The 22,091-nt window shown below is 46.7% G+C and overlaps 1 protein-coding gene across 1 annotated transcript in view; it reads right to left on the minus strand.

Annotated features, from left to right (window-relative positions):
• Positions 1-2,424: 2,424 nt before the first annotated feature.
• The window catches only part of COLGALT2 (collagen beta(1-O)galactosyltransferase 2), a 55,647-nt gene continuing 35,980 nt past the window's right edge, over positions 2,425-22,091 (minus strand). The window contains exons 2-12 of the mRNA XM_061345696.1: positions 20,691-20,801; positions 18,983-19,100; positions 18,045-18,179; positions 13,546-13,750; positions 9,741-9,860; positions 9,164-9,240; positions 7,187-7,293; positions 6,241-6,373; positions 5,004-5,131; positions 4,366-4,572; positions 2,425-3,896 (exon numbers count right to left, since the gene is read on the minus strand). Of these exons, the coding sequence (XP_061201680.1) occupies positions 3,620-3,896; positions 4,366-4,572; positions 5,004-5,131; positions 6,241-6,373; positions 7,187-7,293; positions 9,164-9,240; positions 9,741-9,860; positions 13,546-13,750; positions 18,045-18,179; positions 18,983-19,100; positions 20,691-20,801 (1,618 nt within the window). The 3' untranslated portion in view covers positions 2,425-3,619. The remainder of the gene's footprint in view (positions 3,897-4,365; positions 4,573-5,003; positions 5,132-6,240; positions 6,374-7,186; positions 7,294-9,163; positions 9,241-9,740; positions 9,861-13,545; positions 13,751-18,044; positions 18,180-18,982; positions 19,101-20,690; positions 20,802-22,091) is intronic.

Here is a 22,091-nt window from a genome sequence, read left to right on the forward strand (position 1 = left end):
CATGCCCCTTGTACCGCTCACTCCCAGAGTCATCTAGAAGAAAGAAACCACGCACACAAAGAAACCCCAAAGCAACAAAACCCACCTCAATGCTGTTGTCAAGGTGCTTTTAATAAACTGGTACTGCTCTACTTCAGGAAATCAAAGTTAACGAAACTCAGCCTCCCTGAGCATCCAGACCAGCTCCGTGATAGCATCATTTCCTGAGAGCAGGGCTGTTGAGGACCATCTTAAGAACACAATGCAGCTGCACATGCGAGCCTAACCAGAAAGTGCTGGCGTAAGCAGACCGAGGAGAAAAATAATGTTTGTTCCTCACAGACTGTTTCAAGCAGGAAGTTCTGGGAGCAGAAGATACCTTGTGCTTAACCGCTACCTAGTCGTAAAAAGAAACACAGTCTGTAAGAGCGATGATTGCTTAAGCAGTAACATAGATTGCTACCTTTAAAGCACGTATCAGCTAGAACCAATAACAAGGAAATGGTTGTGAAAAATGGTGATTGAAGAACCTGTAGAGGAATATTTGTGTGGCGGGGTTTTATTGTTTATTTGTCATAACACCCTTGTAAGCTTAAAGTATATAATCGAGCGACTTTGTGAACTAAACCATTCTGTAACTCCGTGGAGTCCATGACATCATACACCACACAGGGCATTGGGCAGCTCCAGCCCACACGAGGCGACGGGGCGGATGTGTCCAAACAGCAGCTTTACCTGTTGGTCAGTGCCAGACACATCCAGCCTTGGGTGCCTGCCACCACCACATCTGCAGGACGTGCTTTAAGGCTGGGTAGCCCGGTGGCATCAGTACAGAAGGCTGTGCAAGTGATGCAGAGACCTTTTTAACCTTTTATTCTTTGAATGAACTACATTAAGCTTAAAAAAGCCCTTTTTGTGTTTTCCTTTTAATCTTTTCCTGCATGGCCAGTACAGTGGTGCTCCCCACCTCCCTGGGGAAGAGACCAAAGGGCAGCTGTCAGCCTGTGCCACAGACCACATCCCCGGCCCGCAGGCACCCGGGCACGGTGAGCAGCTCTGGGAGTGGCGATGGCACACTCACCCCCTACGGTGTCAAGTCCCTTCCCTCTCCAGCCCCCAGCACAAAGCAGGGAGTACTGTGAGAAGGACCAGGGGTTTTTCAGCCAAGATGTTTATGAAGAAACTGCTTCAACGGCTTCACGAAAGGTCACAAGAGGAAGGGCTGCTAAAACCAGAGCTCAGGCTGACACAGGCAAATTAACTCCCATGGCTGGGATAAGGGAGAGGCCTCTCTACCAGACACAGAGCTGGTCTATTACAGAAGAAAAAGCGCATGAGGGTGGAAGAGATATGAATATGAGCAATGTATATGAACACAGCAAGGAGCCTTAACATGGAGAGGCAGTCACAGTACTGAATCGGAGAAATGACTCCAGGCCAAAGGAGCTCACCCACCCATGCTGGCTCATCCCTCCTGTTCCGATAGACTCAGATGCACATGCACGTTACCATGTGCTGTGCCAAGCTGAGGTCCTGCTCCTCTTGCGCACCCTTCTCACCACAGCTCCAGCAGCTGCCAGCCTTCAGACAGCATTACTGAAGGCTTGGGGAAACAGCTACACTGCAAAATGTAAACTGCCATGACCCATGCCCCAGTCCCAACAAGGGAAGCATTGATGTGATGGGCCAGCTTAGTAACATCATGCTCATATCCACGTTGACACCTGACAACATGCTGGATGCTTACCAGTTCACAGAAGTCCTGCTTCTGAAGGCTACACCAAGCTTCTCACCAACATCTCTGGGATGGCCATCGTGCTCCAAGCAGGTCAGATTTGCCACTCGTAAAACAACATCAGAGGAGGAAGCAAGAGGGCTTGTCAGAAAGGAATGACCCAAGCTGTGTGTGGTGGCCCACAGCAGACCTGCTCCCTACAAGGATGCTGGAGAGGGACTCTTCACTAGGGACTGTAGTGATAGGACAAGGGGTAATGGGTTAAAACCTAAACAGGGGAAGTTTAGATTGGATATAAGGAAGAAGTTCTTTACTGTGAGGGTGGTGAGGCACTGGAATGGGTTGCCCAAGGAAGCTGTGAATGCTCCATCCCTGGCAGTGTTCGAGGCCAGGCTGGACAGAGCCTTGGGTGACATGGTTTAGGGTGAGGTGTCCCTGCCCATGGCAGGGGGGTTAGAACCACGTGATCTTAAGGTCCTTTCCAACCCTAACTATTCTATGATTCTATGATTCATACTCACCATGGCGCATGGGCACCTGCTCCAGCCTGGACAGCAGAAGGAACATGGCTTCCAGGTGGTAGCTGTGGAGCAGGCACGTTTATACAGCCAGTGACTCCATGGTAGAGTGGCACAGATGCAAAACTCTTGAGCTGGCCTTCCCTGCCAGGGCTACTCCCACCCAATGAAGAATACACACAGCTGCTCATCTTGCACCAGGTTCTATGTATTATCAGACCGGCTGACAGGTAATAACACGTCTTCTTTAGCAGAAAGCACAACACTGATCACTAATTATTAAAAACATAAAAAAAAACAAACACCACCACCATTACCACCAAAACCCAGCCAACCCAACCAACCCAGACGCTGCAACAGCAGTCTGTAGCTTGAGCTCTGTGCCTAATAGAGCTGCAGTGCACAATTCTATCACAGCTGTTGAGAACAGTACGGTTGACAATGCAAACACTTCTGCAGGTTGTTTTGTTTTTATCAGGATAGTGCAAGCAGTTCGTAAACAAACTGTTTAGATCCTAGAAGTCCTGCGCTTGGCTTTACGGCCTAATTAAACACGTCTGCAAGTAGGTTGTTTTCCAGGCTTTGTTTTCCTGAAGAAATAAATTGAGATGGGGAAGGAAGCAGGACATGACACCGCCTAGATCCACCTGTGCTCCCTTCAGGCAGTGCAGAGGTAAACCCTCTACTTTCCCATCCAGCTTCCAAGATTTCAGACACACCAAGACATCAGTTCTGGGCTGGGAGGCCTGTTTCGATGGGATCTAGCAAGTTTTGAAGTCTGCAGAGGGGAAGCTAGCAACAGCTTTCTTTTGAGATGCGATGAGGGAGCAGAGGCTACAGAGGAGCGCTGCTCCAGAGCACTCAACGTTTCTGGAAACCATCTGGATTCTGACAGGGATCAGTTTCAAAACCAAAACCAAACCCAAATAACCCAAATACTTGCCTGCAGCTTCTCTCAGTGCACAGGGCTATAAAAGCCTGCAAACCTACAAGAAGTTATAGTTACACAGCAGCCCAGTTACAGCTACCCAGAAAGGTATTAACACTTGTACACCTCTATATATTAATCTTTATAAATACAGTGTTCTGCTTGAAGAACTATAGAAAGACATCGTTCAAGGCTGGGGATTTTTACAAAAGCTTGTGAGGGCTTTTGTTCAGATCTCTGCCTTTTTTCTGCCACTCTGGAACACTTGCTTTTCCTCCTCCTTCATCTGCCACCCAGTCCTACGCGGCTCAGAAGGTTGGCAGGTCCAACCTCTGTGCTTTGCTATTCAAAGCAGTGGGAAGGAGGCCACGTGAAGAGCTGCTCTACAACTTTCAAGGGTGAAAAGCTAAAGTGTGAGGCAGGTTCAGCTGTCAACGGAGTCCCAGGGGAAGCGGGCAGTCATAGCTCATCCCTGGAGGACGGCACGTTGAGAGGTGACTGGGAAGGCAGAGCATCCTTGCTCTGGGCATCGCTGTGGATCTTGCCCTGCTGACGGGCTTTCCAGGAGTGTCCTCTGTCCCAGTCCGTTGACACAGTCTCATTGTCCCAGATTGTAGAGGTCTCTGTGTCACTGAGGTAGCCTGGCTGCCCGGTGTAGTGCGTAGGGTAAACAAGAAGGGGTTCTGCTGAAAAGGCTTTCAAGTCTCTGGACTCATAGTACTCCATGTACTTTGCTCTAAAGAGGAGAGAAAAAAATCACCCTGGTAACAGAGTGAATGTTCACCAGTGCCACTGCTTATAACTGAGAGATACAAGCCAACCCACCAAGCAAACGGATCCCAGGGAGTGGAGGTAGTTGCTGGGTGGCTTTCTAGTAGAGAGTTCTGACTCTCTACAGCCAGAACCTCCCGCCTTACAACCACACACAACATATACACCCAACACCTTCGTTACCAGAGATAGCCAAGTGTCTCAGGACCGGTCCTTACTCAGTTCAGGGCCTGTGGACAATAACCCCTCTGCAGCAGGTCTGTCACCTCCTTTGACCTGTGCCAGGAGCTCTGCTCTAGAGAGCCAAAAAACCCGAGTAGCCCTGTCTCCCACCAACCAGGCTACAGAAGTGAGACACACCAACATGATCTGGCTTAAGGATATTAGCAAGATTCAGCTCACGTCAACATAAGCAACAAAGACTTACTACTTACACAGGGTGCTTGTTGTACATAACCGGCAGAAATTCATCTACAGGCAGCATCTTGCTGAAAGGCTCAGCTCCAATGAGTTTCTGAGCCCCTTGGAAAGAGATTGCGTACCCCAGGGTCCAATACGAGTAATCAGCTTCCACCAAATTACTGACATTGGGAACGGCTTTCTCAGGCTCTTGCACCCGCATCCTTTTCCGGCCAATGTAGCTTAAAGGGTGAAAAAAACAAGAAAACTGAAACCAAAGTAAATATGAAGCAACTAAGACCAGAAGACTATTCACGTCAACCAAGAAAGGGCAAAGGGGCAATCCAAGAAGAAATCCCTGACCAGGCCCACAGATTTCTATCGTGCACCCCTCCCAGACATCCAAGCCGTAACCCACTGGGTGCCAAAACTGTGAAAGACTTCGCAAGCGATCAAAGATGACACGGTCCAAACCTCAGGACTGAACCAACACCGCCATTTCCAGCCTGCCCCAGAAGGCAGATCTGTCCTGACGGCAAGAGCCACTGAGAAGTCTCTGCCACCTTCCCCTGCACTCCAGCATTAACCTGCATCTCCACCATGACACAGCACGCGCTGCTCACCTCCCTTGTGTGCCCAGCAGTTCCCAGGTGGCTGAGGGACAGTTACTTACATAAGCTCCCAGTCTAGCTGCGCTTGTTGAACGTCACCCATCAGCTTCATGAGCTTCCTCTTAAACTGGTGTTCAAAGCGCACATCATCCTCAATAACAAGCGTCTTCCCCAGTTCTCTGTTCACCACCTGAAAACAAAAGGTTCAGAAGCAATCACAGTGGCACATCCCCATCTGAAGCCGCACGCACCATCTAGAAGCCAAGAGCTGCCATCTCGTATGAGCACAGCAACCACCTCCTCAGAGGAACATGCAGCGGCCTTTGATGCCAAAGCTGCTGTTCAGAAAACACTCCTTCTTAGGAGAAAGTGTTTGTGAAGTCTGTGAAGGAGGACAATCTAGCATATCCAGAGTCTGGCCCTGACAACCTGAAGAACACACGTGCAAAGACATCCTGTACGTGGGTTCCCCCATTATCATCTAATTGCTGCACTGCCTGATTTCTCAGCACTGAAGTCACCCCTGCTGGCTCTACGCTCTTTGCAGCAGTGCCCTGCCCTGCTGAGAAGTGCTGCAACTAACACCTCCCAAGGCAGAGGGCTGTCTGCATCTGAGTAATCATTGCCATTGCCCGGTCTTCTTTCAGTACCAAGTCTTTCTCCCTGTCTCTGCCACACCGTGCATGAAATAATCCCTCCCGCTGATGTGGGGCTGTGTAACTGCAGCATCTATGACCAGCACAGCCCAGATCCTCTCAAGAGTTGCTCTCCAGGTGACCAGGAACAGATGGAAGCTTTTATCACCCAACCAAGATCTCTTAGCTCAGGTAACATAGGTGCCTACTATTAAGCATCTTCATGACATGCCAACTCAAAAACGCCAGTCAGCAGAGTCACTGGAGCTTGCTTCAATCCACATGCAGAACAAGAGACAAAAAGAGGAAGTTTTTGAAACACCATTTGTTCTTCAAAACCTTCTTGCCTTTCTCCTAAACAAACTTGCTGCAAGCAGGCTACTGGATGGTTTGCAAACAGTCATGAAAATACTCTGATAAAAATCATTCATCTCTGCTGCCAAATGGAAAGCAGAGATGAGAATGCTGAATACTGTGTTCAAGAAAATGCCCATGCCTGATCCCTTACAAACCAAGGAAAATGGTTCCATCCTACAATTCCAGAAACCAGCACTGTACTTGATGCTCTGCCCTAGGACTGGCTGTGTGCCTTCCTCCTGCGCCTACCTTCAGCACCCTCCTGCACCTTCCTGTGGGAACACCAAGGCAACTGCAAATTCCTTACCTCCTTCCAGATGTAATAGTGACTAAGGAAGCAGCCAATCTCTCCTCTGGTTAGTGGCCTGGAAGAGTATGGGTCCCGGTATCCCGGGAGCATATCGATGCTGAGAGCTTTGAGCTGACTTGCATTAAGTGCTCTGAGAAAAGAGAAAACATCTGTCACCGTTTAAAAGAAAACTGAATTCAAGTCAGACACAGACAGAACACAGGAAACGTTGCTGATGTTCAAAGAAAACCTCTATCTTGAGAAACGCCTGCACTGGTTTCACTCAAAAACCCCGAGAAAAATTAACTTACTGATTTACATTTCTAAATCGAGCCAACAAATCATAGCCTTAACTCTGCTAACAGCTTCTTGGGGAACCATCACCGCGGCAGGTGCTTGGCTCAGACTTTTCCGAAGAGGTCCTGATGCGTGCTGAAGTCTTCAATACCGCTAGATGGCACGTGGGTTCCTACCTCCCTGAGGCCTTTGGCAACTCCCACAGCAAAAGTTTCTGCTTTGGTTTCTCATTATGGAAAGGCCTTAACACACCTTAGAGTAGACTCGGAAAGGGCTGCGCCAGGGTTAATGCTGTAACACAGCAGCTCTGCAGCGCTAGGGTGGCCGCCCTTCCCAAGAGATAATTGCTCTCACTTTTACTGCTGACTCCTTTGAACTGTGTGCAAGCGCTACAGTTCACAGAAACCAGCACGATTTTAACCCCATTTTCGCCTTAGTCTGACCCACCCTGCCCTGGTTCTCTCATGGAAACTGACTAATTGCAAAAGAAGAAAGAAAGAGAGCAAAACTGCCCCAAACCGACTCTTGGGTAGATACAAGCGATATTCACCTCTCCCCTCAGCCCACCCTTCCCCACCAGAAAGGAGGCCAGGGCATGCAAGGAGAAGGTGTTAAGCAGTTATGCACAACCCGCTCCTTGCAAACACCAGCCCCAGCCTAAACTCACTTTCCATCCACAGCCTCCACTATCTTGACTGCAATCTCCTGCTCATAGAGGGTCCGCAGCATCCGATCCCGCCTGTCTTTTCGACGCTTCAGATTGATCATGAAAATCTGCATAGAAGAGAAAGCCATCAGCCTCCCAGTTTGGGACTGAGGAAGAAAAGGGAGTCCTGATCCACTCTTCTCCAGCAGCCCCATTGGAAAAGCACATCTTTTGAAAATATTGGGGGTGTTTTCATTCAGGTTACTTAGAATTTGCCAAAAAAATTGAGTTGGTTTTGAGTTGAAAGCTTAGAGGCTAGTTCTCAATCTTAAAACCATCTTTTATGGATGCTCACATCCTTGCTCTTTCAGGGTCAATAAAGGTGAGGGGAGACCAGTCACAGCAAAGTCTGTAACTTACAAAGATACAGGATGCTTTGATTCATATTAAACACAGAGTTTCAAGGTCACCTCCAGCCTCAGTCCTAGAGGAACACTGACCCACACATTTCTCCACAATGCTGCCACTGCCTCTATTTAGTATTATCAGTGGGGCCACCATTCAAGTACAAGGACACAGTAAAGAAAGGACTGTTGTAATTACTTCAGGCACTGAAAATCCACTGCTACCCCTGCCAGAGCAGAAAGCCTAGCAGAGAGCCAACACTGGGGATAGAGATGTCTGGGCAGGGCTCCACCGAGGCCTCTCTGGTGGAGGGCAGAGGACTTAAGCCCTCATTTGCAGGTACACTGCAGAGGGTCAGGGATATTTTTCAGTCCCCGGCAAGCAAGTGCAGCCCGGTAAGGAGCAGATCAAATGCCAGCTCAGCACAAATGCAAAAATAATAAATTGGATAAACAAAGTGCAGCCACAAAGGACAACATGGAAAAAACTACACCAGCTCCGACCTCAACATAGACACTCAAACACACAGAGCCAAATCAGGTTCAGACTTTATGATTCCTATAAACAGACGGAGCAGGATACACCAGGAAAACAAAGGCTCCCCTGATCACCACAACTCCCTGGGTCATGGTGCCGCTGCCACCCTGGGAGAAGCATACGCAGGGGCTGCTGGTTCCGTGGATAACACTGGCACTGGTTAATTAAAGCACAGCAGAGCCCTATCCAGTCTTCTGTTCTCAGTGCCTGCCCTCTTCCCAACATGAGCCAGAGCTGGGAGAGGAATTTCTGCGGCTTTTTGGGGCACCACCAGTGTCAGCAACCGTCTTTGTAGTTCACTGCTGCTTAAGGCCATAGCAGAAAAATGTGGCAACCAAGAAGGGCAGGGGGAGGAGCTGCCCCAGTAAAGAGACGGCATGCATGCTTTTCATCACTCCTGACCATACCCAGCTTGGGCTAGAATCCAGCCGGCAGCCTGCGTCCCACAGCTGCTCCAGAGCTCCAGTGTTTCTCTCAGGTGAGAGAAATCACTCCTTTTTCTTACTGGAAAGCAGGATAGTTTTCCCAAAAGACCACGTCTTGGCACAGAATGGAAGGACTACCAAGCTGCTCTGCAGATTCGGATGTAGAGGAAACACACAAGAACTGGGGAAATAACCTGCACTTCAGCCCAACTTCTCCATCTCCCCCTGGCTGGATTCAAACATCCATACCTTCAAGACAGGAAGCCCAAGGATTTGCTGGGCACGGCCCTTGCACACAAGTCTACACTTCTGAATATGGCTCTCATAGCAGGTACCAAGTGCCCACAGACCTGGCTGGCCTTGTGTCTCTAGAGCAAACACCAGAGGGAAAGCGCACATCCTGAGCCCTTTCTGTTCTGCTCCCCTGAGCTCAGCACTTCTCCCCAAATAAAAAATGGCTATTTTCTCCTTGCAAAATATTTAAGGCCAAAAGAGGAGTGATCAGGGAAGAGCTAACTACGTGAAAAGATAATATACTCTGAGGGAAATGGCTAGAAGCTCAGCAGCAGGGAGAACCCAGGTCCTCCAGGTGATGAATGGGAAGATGGTAACAGTAAAGTAAGTTCCTTACTTCATCAAATCCCATCTTGTCAGGGTGCTTTGGAGGAACAGAGACATACTGAGAGGGTTCAATGGGAGGACGATCAACTGAAAGAGAGGAGAGATTGCAAGCATCACCTTCACATACATGTTGCATCAATATAAGGTATCACCATGTGTTTTCATCACTGGTCCAAAAGCCCCAAGGAGCCAGGATGTGAAGTCAGGCCAGGAGCAGGTACAGCAGAAAGCATCCATGGTGCAAAGCAGAAGCCAGCAGCCATGTGCCAGACAGACATCGTGGAAAAAAAAAAAAAATGGGTCCTGCAGCATCTGCTCCACATTAAAGATGCATCTTTGCTTTTGAGCTGGGGAAGTTGAGGGATTTTGTGAATGGGGTTGACCTGACTGTGAAGTGATTACATCCCCGGGGAGAAAATGGAAAACCACGTATCAAAACAACATGAGAACAATCAGATCAGGATGCAGGCTCCCAAGGGGAAGAAAGTTGGGCTGCTGGCAAGAGAGCTCCACAAACATCAACTGGGAGTAATGGGAGTGAGGGCTGGCATCTGGGGTGTCCATCATGGCAGGGTACAGCAACTTACTCATAGCCTCGATTAGCGTGTGCACAAAGTTCTCAGTTTCTTCTTGCAGTGTCTGCTGTGATTTCAGGGGCATGGGAAGGAAACCATAGTGTTCACGGTTGCAGATGAACATCTGTATTCCTGGGGATCATACAAAAAAGGAAATTAGAATCAGACCTTTACCGGCACCTCAGTTGCAAGAAGATCTGCTTCGTAAGCAATTAATCAAAAGCACCACAGTGCTATTTTCTGGCTCATTCGGCCAGCAGCAAGTGACCTCTCCTATGAAATCAATTTTTACTTGCTCCCTAGCAGCAGGTATTTTTACCGTGCAATCAGTTTTCCTCTAGGAGAGACTGGAAACCCTCCTCTTAGAACAGATACAGGGTCTTTTTCAGCCTTTGCCTTCATGCTATAGAAACAATCATACAGCAGAGGCATAACTGCCCGTTAGCAAAAGCAGTGTCTGATACACAGGCACATACAGCAGGACTCCTGCGGGTACCTGGGGAGTACCACAGGAACCCTCATCCCCAAAACCCCACCTGCACTGCTCAGACCTGGCACCTCACCTGACAATCCCTTCATAAACCCAGAGCCAAAAGCAGCAACAGGTTTTCAGCCTCTTGAGTAAGCCAGCCTCAAGTGATGCAATGGGCTTCCACCTGCAGCTATGATGAAGGAGATGCAGCAGCAATCCTAGGACATGGGGCCTCTCTCCCTGCTCAGGGAGAGCTCAGGGAGACCCAGCAACGGCCTCCAAACAGGGGATGGGGGGTGGAATGTGACAGGACAAGGGGAATAGTGTTAACATGAAAGAAAAGAGATTTAGACATTAGGAATAAGTTCTTCACTATGAGGGGGGTGAGATACCGCCACAGGTTGCCCAGGGAAGCTGTGGCTGCCGCATCCCTGGAAGTGTTTAAGGCCAGGTTGGACAGGGCTTTGAGCAACCTGACGTAGTGGAAGGTGTCCTTGCCCGTGCCAAGGGGGTTGCAACTAGATGGATCTTTAAGGTACCTTGCAACACAAATCAGCCTATGATTTTATATATGGGGCTCAAAGGTAGGGGGAACATAGGGGTTTCAAAGTTCAGAGTGAAGGCAGTTTAGGTAGATGGCATAATAAAAAATACTGCCTGCTGACATTCTTGGATTTGGCACCGATTTCATCAACTAATCTGGCTCACTGAGCTCTGTTCTTATCCTCTGCTGGCTTAAAACACAGTTGATCTGTACAGATTCACGCCAGTATTTCCTTTCCTTCTGGGATAAAAGCTGCTTTAGAATGATAAAACTACCTTAAAATGGGGAGGTGGACTTGTTCTTGGGCTCTCTTTCTCTAATCAAGTCAAGGATTGCTACCAGGGACAGAAAAGGTATACACAGTTGTCTAATGACCAGCCTTTGTCAGGCAGTGACCAGCATTCACAGCTACGCCCTAAACCCACAGCCACGTTTAGGCACCTTCTATTTCCCCCGGGGCCCTGTGAGCAGACCTTCCTGCTGGCTGGCTCCAGTTCTTCAGAGCCTCAGGCTGAAAGGAAGCTCAGGACATCTGGCTGGCATCTAAATGCTATCTTGCATAGGAGTGCAAGGGGCCCTACAGAGCCCAGGCACACTGAGATTTTGGTCTGAATCAGCACTCCCACCACAGGCCACATCCTCCCAGCAGAGGTGGGATGGTCTCTTCAGAGCATCACAAAACAGTTGCTTTGAGCAGTAGATCCACTGTGGAAAATCCATGGTTTGATCTGAGGCGTCTTCCCATTTCTCAACTTGATGTCATCCTTTTATCCTGGGTGACAAAACTCAGCCCAGGACAACAATCTGAGCAGATCAGTGGGCCAGGGTGTTGAAGCAAAGCCTTTGATGTCATGGTTCAGTCCTGGAAAAAGCTAAAGTGCTCCAGGATGGAAGGGAAAAATGATGGATTTCAATCCCTAATGTATTTCTTACACAGATGGAGCTAAAGCAGTGCAGTTACCACACTCACTGGATGCTGCGTTTATGGGAGAGCTGTCAGAGGGAACAAGTGGAGCAAGTAGATTGGAGGGATCCTGCTTTGCTAGCCAGGCTTGAACTTCAGTTCTCCTCTGGAGCCAATATTTCTGTGTCCTGACCATGAAAGTCAGGACCCCATCTCACCTCTGCCTCCCAAGGCTCCAGTTTCAGCTCTTGCTGCCTCTGCCATTTGTCTCTCTGATTTGATGCCTCTCATGCTCTCATAGCTGAGTTTTAAAATGCCTTGCTTAGTCTGCCAAGACAATGCCATCTTTTTCAGTACTGCCAAGAACTTCACACCAGAAACATCCCTAAAAGGAAAGCTACAGAAATCTGGTGTCTGCTGTGCTGGTCTGGAAATGGTGGGAAAGGCAGTTTTCTCAGCCCATCTCTTCTGCAGGGGTAACTGCCAAATCCAACTAGCTGTACTGCTGCACTTCCTCTCTGTTTGCCTGAAGGACAGCCCTTCTTGCTCACCTTAACTTTGCCTCCTTTACGAACAGCACAGGTAACGCTAAATGCGCATCACTCGGAGGACCCACAAGCCATTTTTCTCCACTACTTCACTTCAGTAAGTCAGAAAACCACTCATGAAGCTCTGAACAGAAGTGCATTTCATTGGTGCCAGTGAGCTTTCATCAGTCCCTTTTGCCTTATAAGGCCGCAAACTTTCACTTTTTCAACACAGCAGGGCAAAGAACAATATAGATGGCCATTACAACCATATCCTTCCCAGGAGCTCCTTTCAGCTCTGACACTGCTATATGCAGGTCTGCCAGCCAGGGCTTCACAGGAGATACAATACCCAGCAGATACATTCTCCAATAATAAATGGGACTGAACATCATCACCAGAAGTACAGCAAGGTCAGCCCTTAAAGTTTTGACAGTGATTTCTCAGAGACAGCTGGAGCTCTCAGCAAACACCAACAGCCATTCCAGAGAAGGAAAGAGGACACTGAGGTTGTGACTTGGCCTGAACGGACCCCTCTATTTCACATCTAACAGAAATCCTCCCATGGCCACGGAGAAACCAATTATGGTATCAGCCAAAGCAGCACCGATTTTCTCTCTGCTATGCCCCAAGGGTCTCAAGGCAGCACACTGCTCACCTGGTTCTCCCAAAGTACCAATAATACAATGGCAATCATGCAGTGATTTTAATGCTCACACACCAGCTCTGACCCACTTTTGCCTGCAAGAGATTTCCTCTCAGCACAGCCCACAGGCTCCACATTGTTCCCCTAAAAGTCGCACTTTTGAGATGCTGCTTTTGAGAAAACCGAACCAACCAAACTAAAAACCCCACAAAACCCCAAACCAAAACCCACCTCCCTCAGACAATTCTTGCTGAGCTGCCATGAAGCAAAACCTCATAAACACTGCGGATGATCATCTTGGGCTTTGTTTTCCACAAAGGCTGCTACATTTAAAGAGTCTCTGGCCTTCACCCCTTCCTCATGGATTTCCTAGAAGTGGTGACTTAAAATACCTTACCTTCAGTCTTCAGAATACTCACAGTATTCACCTTTGTTCAACACTCTATTGCTGTGACACAAATTAAGGGTGGATGCCACAAATTTTGTCTCTGAAACACTACCCCTATCCCAAGAACAGCTCCTATTTCCTTTGAAGCTCTCTGTGAATAAAAAGTCCATCACCAGTCCTGTTCTGCTGCCTATCCCTGACCAGGTCCACAACAGAAAAGAGAACAGGGTCTTAACTCACTACTGAAGTCACACAGGACTTCTAGCCTGTGAATTCAATGTAGAGGTCTGCATGCCTCTACAAGTGAATCCTCCAAAGCAAAGGCTCCAGACATACCTGCTTGGCGACTGGAGAAGGCAAAGACCATGATATCATCAAAGCTCCAGGTGTAGTCCTGGTGGGGGGGGTAGAACATCAGCTTGGTGCAGGCCTCTTTCCTCAAGTCAATGAGGAATGTGGAATGAATCATTGGGACAGCAAAACAGCCTGTCCTCTTCCATTCCCGTATCAGGGGATAATCCAGGGTTCTTTTGTAATAGCCCTGAAATCACAACAAGGGGACAGCTTGTTACAAGAGATTTCTGTTTCATAGATGAGCTCCTTAGCAAAAGCTCTCACCCTTAGCCCTCCCTCAGCAGAGACTGATCAGCTTAATTCTCAGATTTTTAAGTATCTCCCATTTGGAAAGGGCTCAGTCAAGTATTTAGAAACAATTTCCATCCCAAATGTTTAAGCTTGACCTTCTCTTTCCTTTTTAATAGCTATTGGAAATCCAGGCCTTTCCATTGCAAAATTCCCTTGCAATAGTGCTTCAAACTTTGGACTATTTTCTCCTGGCTCTTCAAATAACTTTTTTGCATATACATCTCAGGTCTGATCCTGGAAGCTGCTGAGTATCCATGACATCCTCCATATTCAACAGGCGCAGAAGACATTCATTCAGTGTCTCACAGAATAGGACCTGCAGATTATTTGCTTCACTGCAGCAAAGGCATCATCTCAGTCTCCATCAGCTGTATAAGAATTCCCACTTCCTCCACCCCAGGGCAAGCAGGTTTAATACATCTGAGCTCTCCCCACACACTCTGTCTGGGGGAGGCACTTCAGTCAGCACATTTCTCTGTAGCCATGTTCTTTGCTAGACTTCCAGTACTTACACTGTGTGGCTCCCAGCTGGTTTTGCAGGTACAGTATGTCTAAAGCTACCACATTTGGAAATAAATACATTGAAATACTCCAGAAAGAAAATCCTAACAGACCAATTTGACATCTGGTTGGATCCAGAGCTTTCTGGGTTTTACAGAAATGATGGGTCACTAAAGTGAGTTACTTTTGCATCGTATTTTCCATGAGCATCCTACAACAGCTAAGCAAATCACTGCAGAACCACTTTACCCTGGTTTTGTGTAGAAACATGGTATGATGCATTTGTGTGATCGTGTATCTGTCAATCCTCCCCTCTGCTCTTCACATGCTTTCTCACCATACTGTGAGGACTTGGTATCTCAAACACAGCTGGTCTGATTTTCATGAAAAGGAGCGAGTAGGCAGAGATCTTACTAACATTCCTACTGAAGGAGGGGTTAAGATGTTCAACCTTTAACAGACATCCAAGAATGCCCACAGGTGAAATATGCTGGAAATCAATCTTACCTCCTCCAGACACTCACTAAGGGATTTGGGGGATTTTCACTGCTCATAAATCCTGTGTAGTCAAGAAAGACTCCAACTTGTCAGCACTGCTGCTGTGCTCTCCTAAGGTTAGCTTCATGACAACTATATGTCAAACAGTGGGGAGTTGTTTTGTTTCTCAGTGCCAGAGGCTGCGTTTCAGGGCATGCTCCAGCTGTTACCCCCGTCATCAAGTTCCCAGGGAGAGCAAGGCTGACAGCATGAAGCTGTGGGGCTGCAAGCACAGAAACAAGAAGCAGCAACTAAGCATAAAAAAATCAAGTGGGAACTTTCATTTGAAAAGCTTTTCACTCAGAATTCAGCAAGATGCATTTGCTACTATGTTCCCCACTCTCCTTTTGTCAGTTAATCCTGGAAATGATGGAAAATAGCTAACACGGGGGCCAGGGCTGAGGCTGGTGCACACAGGCAGAATCTACTTCAGCCTGTGGAGCAGTGCTGATTTATATCAGTGGAAAATCTGGCTGTCTGAGGACTTAACCTTAAAAACTTAAAGGACAATGCCTTTGCTATGAAATTTATATCTCCGCTTCAAAACAAAAACTGAAACAAGTAAACACCCCCCTTTCCTATATATTTACTTCCAAGAATCTGGAAAGTTCAGGGACTATTCCCGCTATTTTTAGCTAGTCTGAACAGTGGAACTCCTTGCCATAAGATGGTGTGGGTACCAAAAAAAGAAAACACACACACAAAAAAAGAGAAAGTAAAAAAAAAATAAAATAAAAATCACTGAGGGCTTTAAAGACATAGACCTTCCTCAAGAGCTCATAAAGGAGATTCCCAGAGGATGGAAAAATATTTTGGGAAAGTATCATTCACTTGTTTGTTATGTTCTTATACTGTTCCTTAGGAATCTGCTAGGAACTGCTGCTAACAGATGGACCTTTGGTCTGACCCAGTACAACTGTCATATTTTCACCCTACGTGTGGTTGCTAGTTGTGTCCTTGATAACGCTGGGAAGGAAGAATGATTTAATTTTTTTTTTAATGCCAGGTAAATAGAAGAAAGGGGGAATGAAGCTTGCTTCTTCTTTCACTCCAGTGATGATGACAACAATTAGTATCTGGTTAGCTCTCTAGAATAAAGCAAGAGGGTAGGGAACAGCTGGACAATGAAGCCTCTCTAAAGTACTCCTACTCACATGACTCAGGGAGGGCTCAAGATCTATGTGCAGCTCAGGCTTGAACTCACTTGTCTAAGCAGTAGGGCAAGCCTGTCTTTATGAACAAGGAAACACAAGACTCAGGCTTGGGTGTAAAAAGGAACTCCTGAAGCTTTGCAGGGCCAATGTGGGCAAAAAGGGAAAATTTTCAAGAGAACAAAAGCCTGCTTGCTATTCTAGGACACATGCAGATTAGGAACCCACTTCCTCAAAGGATGCCAAAACACATGCCAGGAGCAGACTGGCCAACAGGTCAAAAAGCTGATCTCATTATTGAGGCTTAGCTGGGATAAAAGAAAAGCATTAACTACAGTCCCCATTTCGGCTTGAATGTCTTGTAAAGTCCATCTAGAGCTTAGTTAAGAACACTTCAAAGGTCAAGAATGAAAAGGAGCAAAAAATTACTGTGACAATAGATCTGCCCTTCTATACCTTGGATCTTGCTGCTGAAATCTTTTTATGGACAAGGCGATTGTAATGGGTTTGGTTGGGATACAGTTAATTTTCTTCCTAGGAGCCCACACAGTGCTGTGTTTTAGACTGGTGACCAAAGCAGTATTTAATAACATGCCGATGCTTTAGCTGCTGCTGAATAGAGTTTCCACAGCACTAGGCCTTCTCTGTTTCCCACTTGCTCACACTCACCCCCATAGCAAGAGGCTGGGAGGAGACAGCTGGCACAGCTGACCCAAAGTGACCAGTTATTTTCTGTGCTCTGTAACATCACGTTCAGCAATAACACTGACATGGGGGGGGGGACAGAGAGGGGAGGGTGTTTGGGATCCAAAGAAACTGGTGCTGGGGGAATGGCTGGGCATCCATCTGGTGATAGTGACTGGTTTTGCATCACTTGTTTGTTTGAGGCTTTTCTTCCCCTATTCACTTATTAACCCACCTCAGCCACTGAGGGCTACTTTTGGGCTTGGTCTTGGTTTTTTCCCTTCCTGTTTTTGCCATTCCAGTTTGCTTCCCCATCTCACCAGGTGGGAGCAAGCAACTTGGTGGGGACTTACCTACCAGCCAGGGTCAACACACCACAGTAATGTGGAACAATTTGTAAAGCAATAGCTCAATCTCATTCTGGCTCTAAAAATAATTCTATTTCTACTACACAATATTTTTGTATCTAATACTTACTGCAATATATGTGATGTGAGAAAGTAACATTAAATTTCTAGGCTCAGCACTTCTGTCCTTTACAGCAGTACCCTTTACATACACAATTCAGAGCACACACTCCTGACAAAGCAAAGGGTGCTGCCCCACTACATAAATCTTGTTCATATGTGAGAAAAATTACCTATCCATAATGGAGAGCTACAGAGAGAAAAGCAAATTCATCTTATATTAGCATCACTATAAGGAAAAGCTGTTCTAAAATTACATACCAAGAGTTTTAAGGCCATTACACAAACATATGGAAACAACTCAAATTCTGGTGGGTATATGAGTATCTTTCATATAGTTAATGGGATTGTATCACTTCCCAGAACTTTTGGCTAAACAAGCTCTGCTTCCTCCAGATTCAGCTTTTTCACATGAGGAATCTCAGATAAGAAAGCAAGTTTCAGCTATGCGCCTGCACATCCGATACAGAACATGTATTCCCTTTGCTGATACATACAGATCAGTTAGAAAACAAAAAAGATTCACAGGCTGAAATGTCCTCTCTACTCTTATTCTCAGATACCCTATAAACGTATAGGCTTTTCCCAAAGGTACTCACCCAAGGTTTGGGATGCCACCAGCAGGAGGCACAAGGTGAGATGACTGCATGACACCACTATCCTCACTATATGCTAACACCACCTCTGCATGTCTCAGAGCTACAGCAGTTTCTTTCCAGAAGGACACTAAAAAGCAGATGGCAAAGCCCATAGAACAGAACCAATGCCCACTGTATCACAGACACAAGGCAGGAGGCCTTTGAACACATAGCTTGCACAGTCACCCAGCACCGCTCATGAGGTCACTTGCCTGTGGCGTGATGCCACCCCAGAAGTTAGAGTAGAGGGAGCGAGATTCAAGCATTGGTGCCACCAACGTCTTGTTTTCTGCTATCATCAGGTTCAAGGTTTGAGGGTTGGTCAGTAAATTATCTGCATCAATAAACTAAAGAAGCAAGAGGGGAAGAGAAGAGAAAAGGAAGTCTGTTATTAGATTAAATTATATGCTTCCCCTGACAGCTTCTTGGTAAGAGATTGAAAAAAACAACAACCCACAGGCAAAAAAAAACCAGCCAGAGGCAAGAGCCTGGCAACCCGCCCCCCAGCAAAAAAAAAGCCAAAAAGAACTTGAGCTGGTGGTTTTGATGCTACAGGGCACTGTTGCAGGTAAGCCCATGAGTGGCTGCTGCCTACCAGAAAGCTATGAGATAAGGTGGAGTTTCCCTCTGACTCTTCACAATGTTACTCCAGCATGGGGGAAAGGGAGATGGAAGGGGAAAAAAAAAACACTGCTGAAAATTCAGGACAAGCTTATTCTGTAAAGAGGATCACAAGAATTCTTAAAAACAGGCCTCATTCTTGCCTTGTTCAGGTGGCAACACCACCATTAACTGCTGCTGTAGTGACCAAAGGCATGCATCTTCCCAGAACTTTTTTGCAGAACTATTTCCCTTGTATTTCATCAATAATAAGTGGAGTTTCAATCTGGGGCTCCCTTGCAGGTACCTACTTATGACCAGGACTATATTCAATCCTGACACCTTTGGAGAAAGCCTTGAGCTTACCCAGGGACTTGCCTCCCCAGCTGCAAAATCCCTTGCTCATCAAACAAAAAAATAACACAGAGCATCTCATTGCAGAGAGCTTTATCATTAGATGGAAGGGAAAATTTTGACAGCCCCAAGTATCAAAGTGACTACCTGAAAAGCTTTTGCCTGAGGTCAGTTAATAAATCAACCTTGTATTTACCAGGATGTAGTCTGACCACTTTTCTCGTGCAGCACGCAGGGCAGCCTGTCGGAGTTTCATCACATGAGTGAATCTGGAGCTTGGCCAATGTTTTGGCCCCATTTCTTCTGGGTAAGAGCTGTCAAAAAAAAAAAAAAAAAGGAAAAGGGACTGCAAACCATGTTTGGGCCCTATTACACTAGTAAAAAAAAAACCAAAAACAAAAACAAACAAAACCCACCCAACCAACCAAACAAAAATAGTTCCCTTGCTGCCTTCTTTCCAAAAGGAAAACAGTGTTAGTCACCTCAGGCAACCCAGGAGAGGTTCTGAGAGAGAATGATTCCAAGTTTCTTGCTGGCATGTGTACGCAGGGCACCAGAGAACAAGCAGTGCAGCAGCATTTCCTGCCAACTAAGCAACCACAAGCACTGTCAAAACCAGGAGTTTCTTCTGCACCAGCAGCCCCTCACCTGGCATAAGCAGAGGTTACCTCATCAAAATGAACTGAAATTGATTCACCTCATCTAACCCTCTGGCAGAAAGTCAGCTGTCCACTGCTAGGCTTTCAGTTTAAGAAGGTAAATGCAGCTTCCTTACCTCCGGTAGAATCAACAAGCTGAGGATGTGAAGATAAAGGCTATTTGGATTCCCTTAGGGCCCAGGCATTATTAGTACTGTTAACAGATCCCAGTAACAGCTCTTAAATCTACAAACACCCAACACAACAGGACCAATCATGCGACTGAAGTTATGAACATGTCTGTTTTCAGAATCCGGTCCAAAAGCAAACGCTTTGTAACAAAGGTGGATTGAAACTTAGGGACAGATCCCTATGTGGAATAAAAATTCTGGACTTTGAAACAGTGCCAGCATAAGCCAGTGAAGGAACTAAGAATTTAAAAAATTCTACAGTACTTAAAAAAGCCAAGTTTGACAGGATTAAGCAAACTCAATTGCAATGACAGGATTCAAAAAAGTCAATAAAACAAGCATTCCCTGTGGGTTTGTACCACACATGTTCCATCACTGCACGGAGGACTTTGAAAAGCAACAACAAAAACCAAACAAGCCTAAAGAAAGAGGAAACTGACATAATCTCTGATAGAAGAAATAGAAGAGAAAGAAAAACCAGCAACAGCTGATCTTGAGGAAAACAAATAAATAGACAAACCAAAGCAATAAAAGTCCAATACACCTAATGTCATATTTCAAAGCAATGATGCTGCAATTCATGCAATACTGAATTAAATCTAGTTCTCTCCTGAGAACTTACTGAATATTTGATGCATTTCAGAACTTTCACAGACACTATGGGAATGGGCTGTGATTTCTCTGCTCCTTTGCAAATAAATACAACCACTTTTATTCCCTGTACCTGCTATCTGTTTACCATGCAAAGACAGCAGCTGCAGATACTAAACTGAATGGAAAATGCTTTCTTCCCTGAAGTTCTGCATGAGTTGCTCCACTGAAGTTAGAAACCTTTCTATGGACTCCATAAGAATGCAATTTGAATGGGGCAGGCTCACAAAAACACAACCAAAAAACCCCAACAAAGCAAAAAAACCCCAAAACCAAACAACCCAAAACAAACCCGTGTACCAAAAAACCCACCACATTTCAATGCTTGGACATTTAGTACATCTCCTAGTTTGAAAACAGAAAACCTAGAAAATTTGAGATGTACACCAAACAGCTTTAGTCAGCCCCTCACTGCAGTACTCACTGGGGGTCTTCCACTGGCCTCCACTCCACATCATGGTAAAGGTTCTGCACATTCTTCAGCCACTCTCTGAGGATTGCTGTGGTGTTATCAACATTGTGGTCAGTGGCCACCCTGGGGAAACAAGAGCACAGAGGAAGCCTGTTAACCCAAGATTAAAGTCCTTTGACCTTTTCCAGCTGGTAAATGAGTCAGAGGCAGAACCCATTTCTTACAAGCACATCCAAATCCTGGCAGAACTTGGGGCAGCTCCACAGTTGTGTAAGTCCTTGCTAAGGCACACAGCAGAGCCCTGCTTCCCCACAGAGACAGAGCACTTCCTTAACACAGGCTTGCCTGGACAGTGCTCTTGGTCATCTCCAGCCTCACAGGAATCACAGCAGCTTTATCGTAATGCAGATGCAGGACTGAACTCTTTGTTCAGTTCCTTCACTGGAAAAGACAAGACTGGCCACCTCAAGATGCATGGCCCAAGGTAAACTAACCACAGACTTTCTATCTCTAGAAGCACCGGATTTTGCTCTGCTTCCTGTTTCATCCTGCAAGCCCACTATTTAAGCTGCACAGCCTGGCTGAGAGCACATGTTCACTATCGCCTCGCCCTATGCCTGGGAATCACTCATGCCAGGATGGGGGACTCTGTTAAGACACTGAGAGGAACCCCCGCTAGCACAGGGAAGGAACACATCACTTGATGCTCTACAGCATGGATAATTAGAGCCAAGGCCTTGAAAGCCACCTGCCTTCAGTTTGCAACCTGCAATTAGAATAGCCCCTCACAACTGTCCTGTGTGTAGCCAAGCTATGAGCAGGTATGCCCAACATACCAGGATCAGCATCAGACTTCCTTCCCCCCACCCTGCTACAGCCAGCAAGCAGCAAGGCTGAGGCTCAGAGAAGCAGTTGCTTTCTTACTGTTTCCTGACGCAGAGGTTACAAGTCTGTGAAAACATAGCTTTGCAGATGTTAAAACACTGCAGCAGCACCCAGTCTCAAACAGTGGGGTGAGAGAAACCTGCCTGCTTCCTCTCTGGCATCTGCCATGCTCCTCGAAAGCAGCATCTGAAGAATGGTTTTCCCTTGGAATTGAATAGTATATCTGCATAAACTGGAACAGAGAGCACAGATCCATGTTTCTGCAGTAATCATGTGGAAAAGCTCCCAAAGGAGCCACAATCTCTGCCTGTGACCCTCAAGCCTTTGGGGTAGAGGGTGAACAAGCCAAATCACATCCCAGATGCTCCTTTCCAGCATGGGTTTCCTTGGGATCAGGACTACGTACATCCAATACCTGGCCACTCATGTGGTCATGGCAGCTCCCACAGCAAACTCCCCCAGGTGAAAAGGCTGCTCATTTTTCCTGGCCAGCCAGCTGAAAAGCACAGCCCTGTGGTAGGACACAGC

This window comes from Neopsephotus bourkii, unplaced genomic scaffold (assembly GCF_033783945.1).
Source record: "Neopsephotus bourkii isolate Nb327-2 ecotype Australia unplaced genomic scaffold, CSIRO-AGI_Nbou_v1 NB_234, whole genome shotgun sequence".
Lineage (NCBI taxonomy): Eukaryota > Metazoa > Chordata > Aves > Psittaciformes > Psittacidae > Neopsephotus > Neopsephotus bourkii.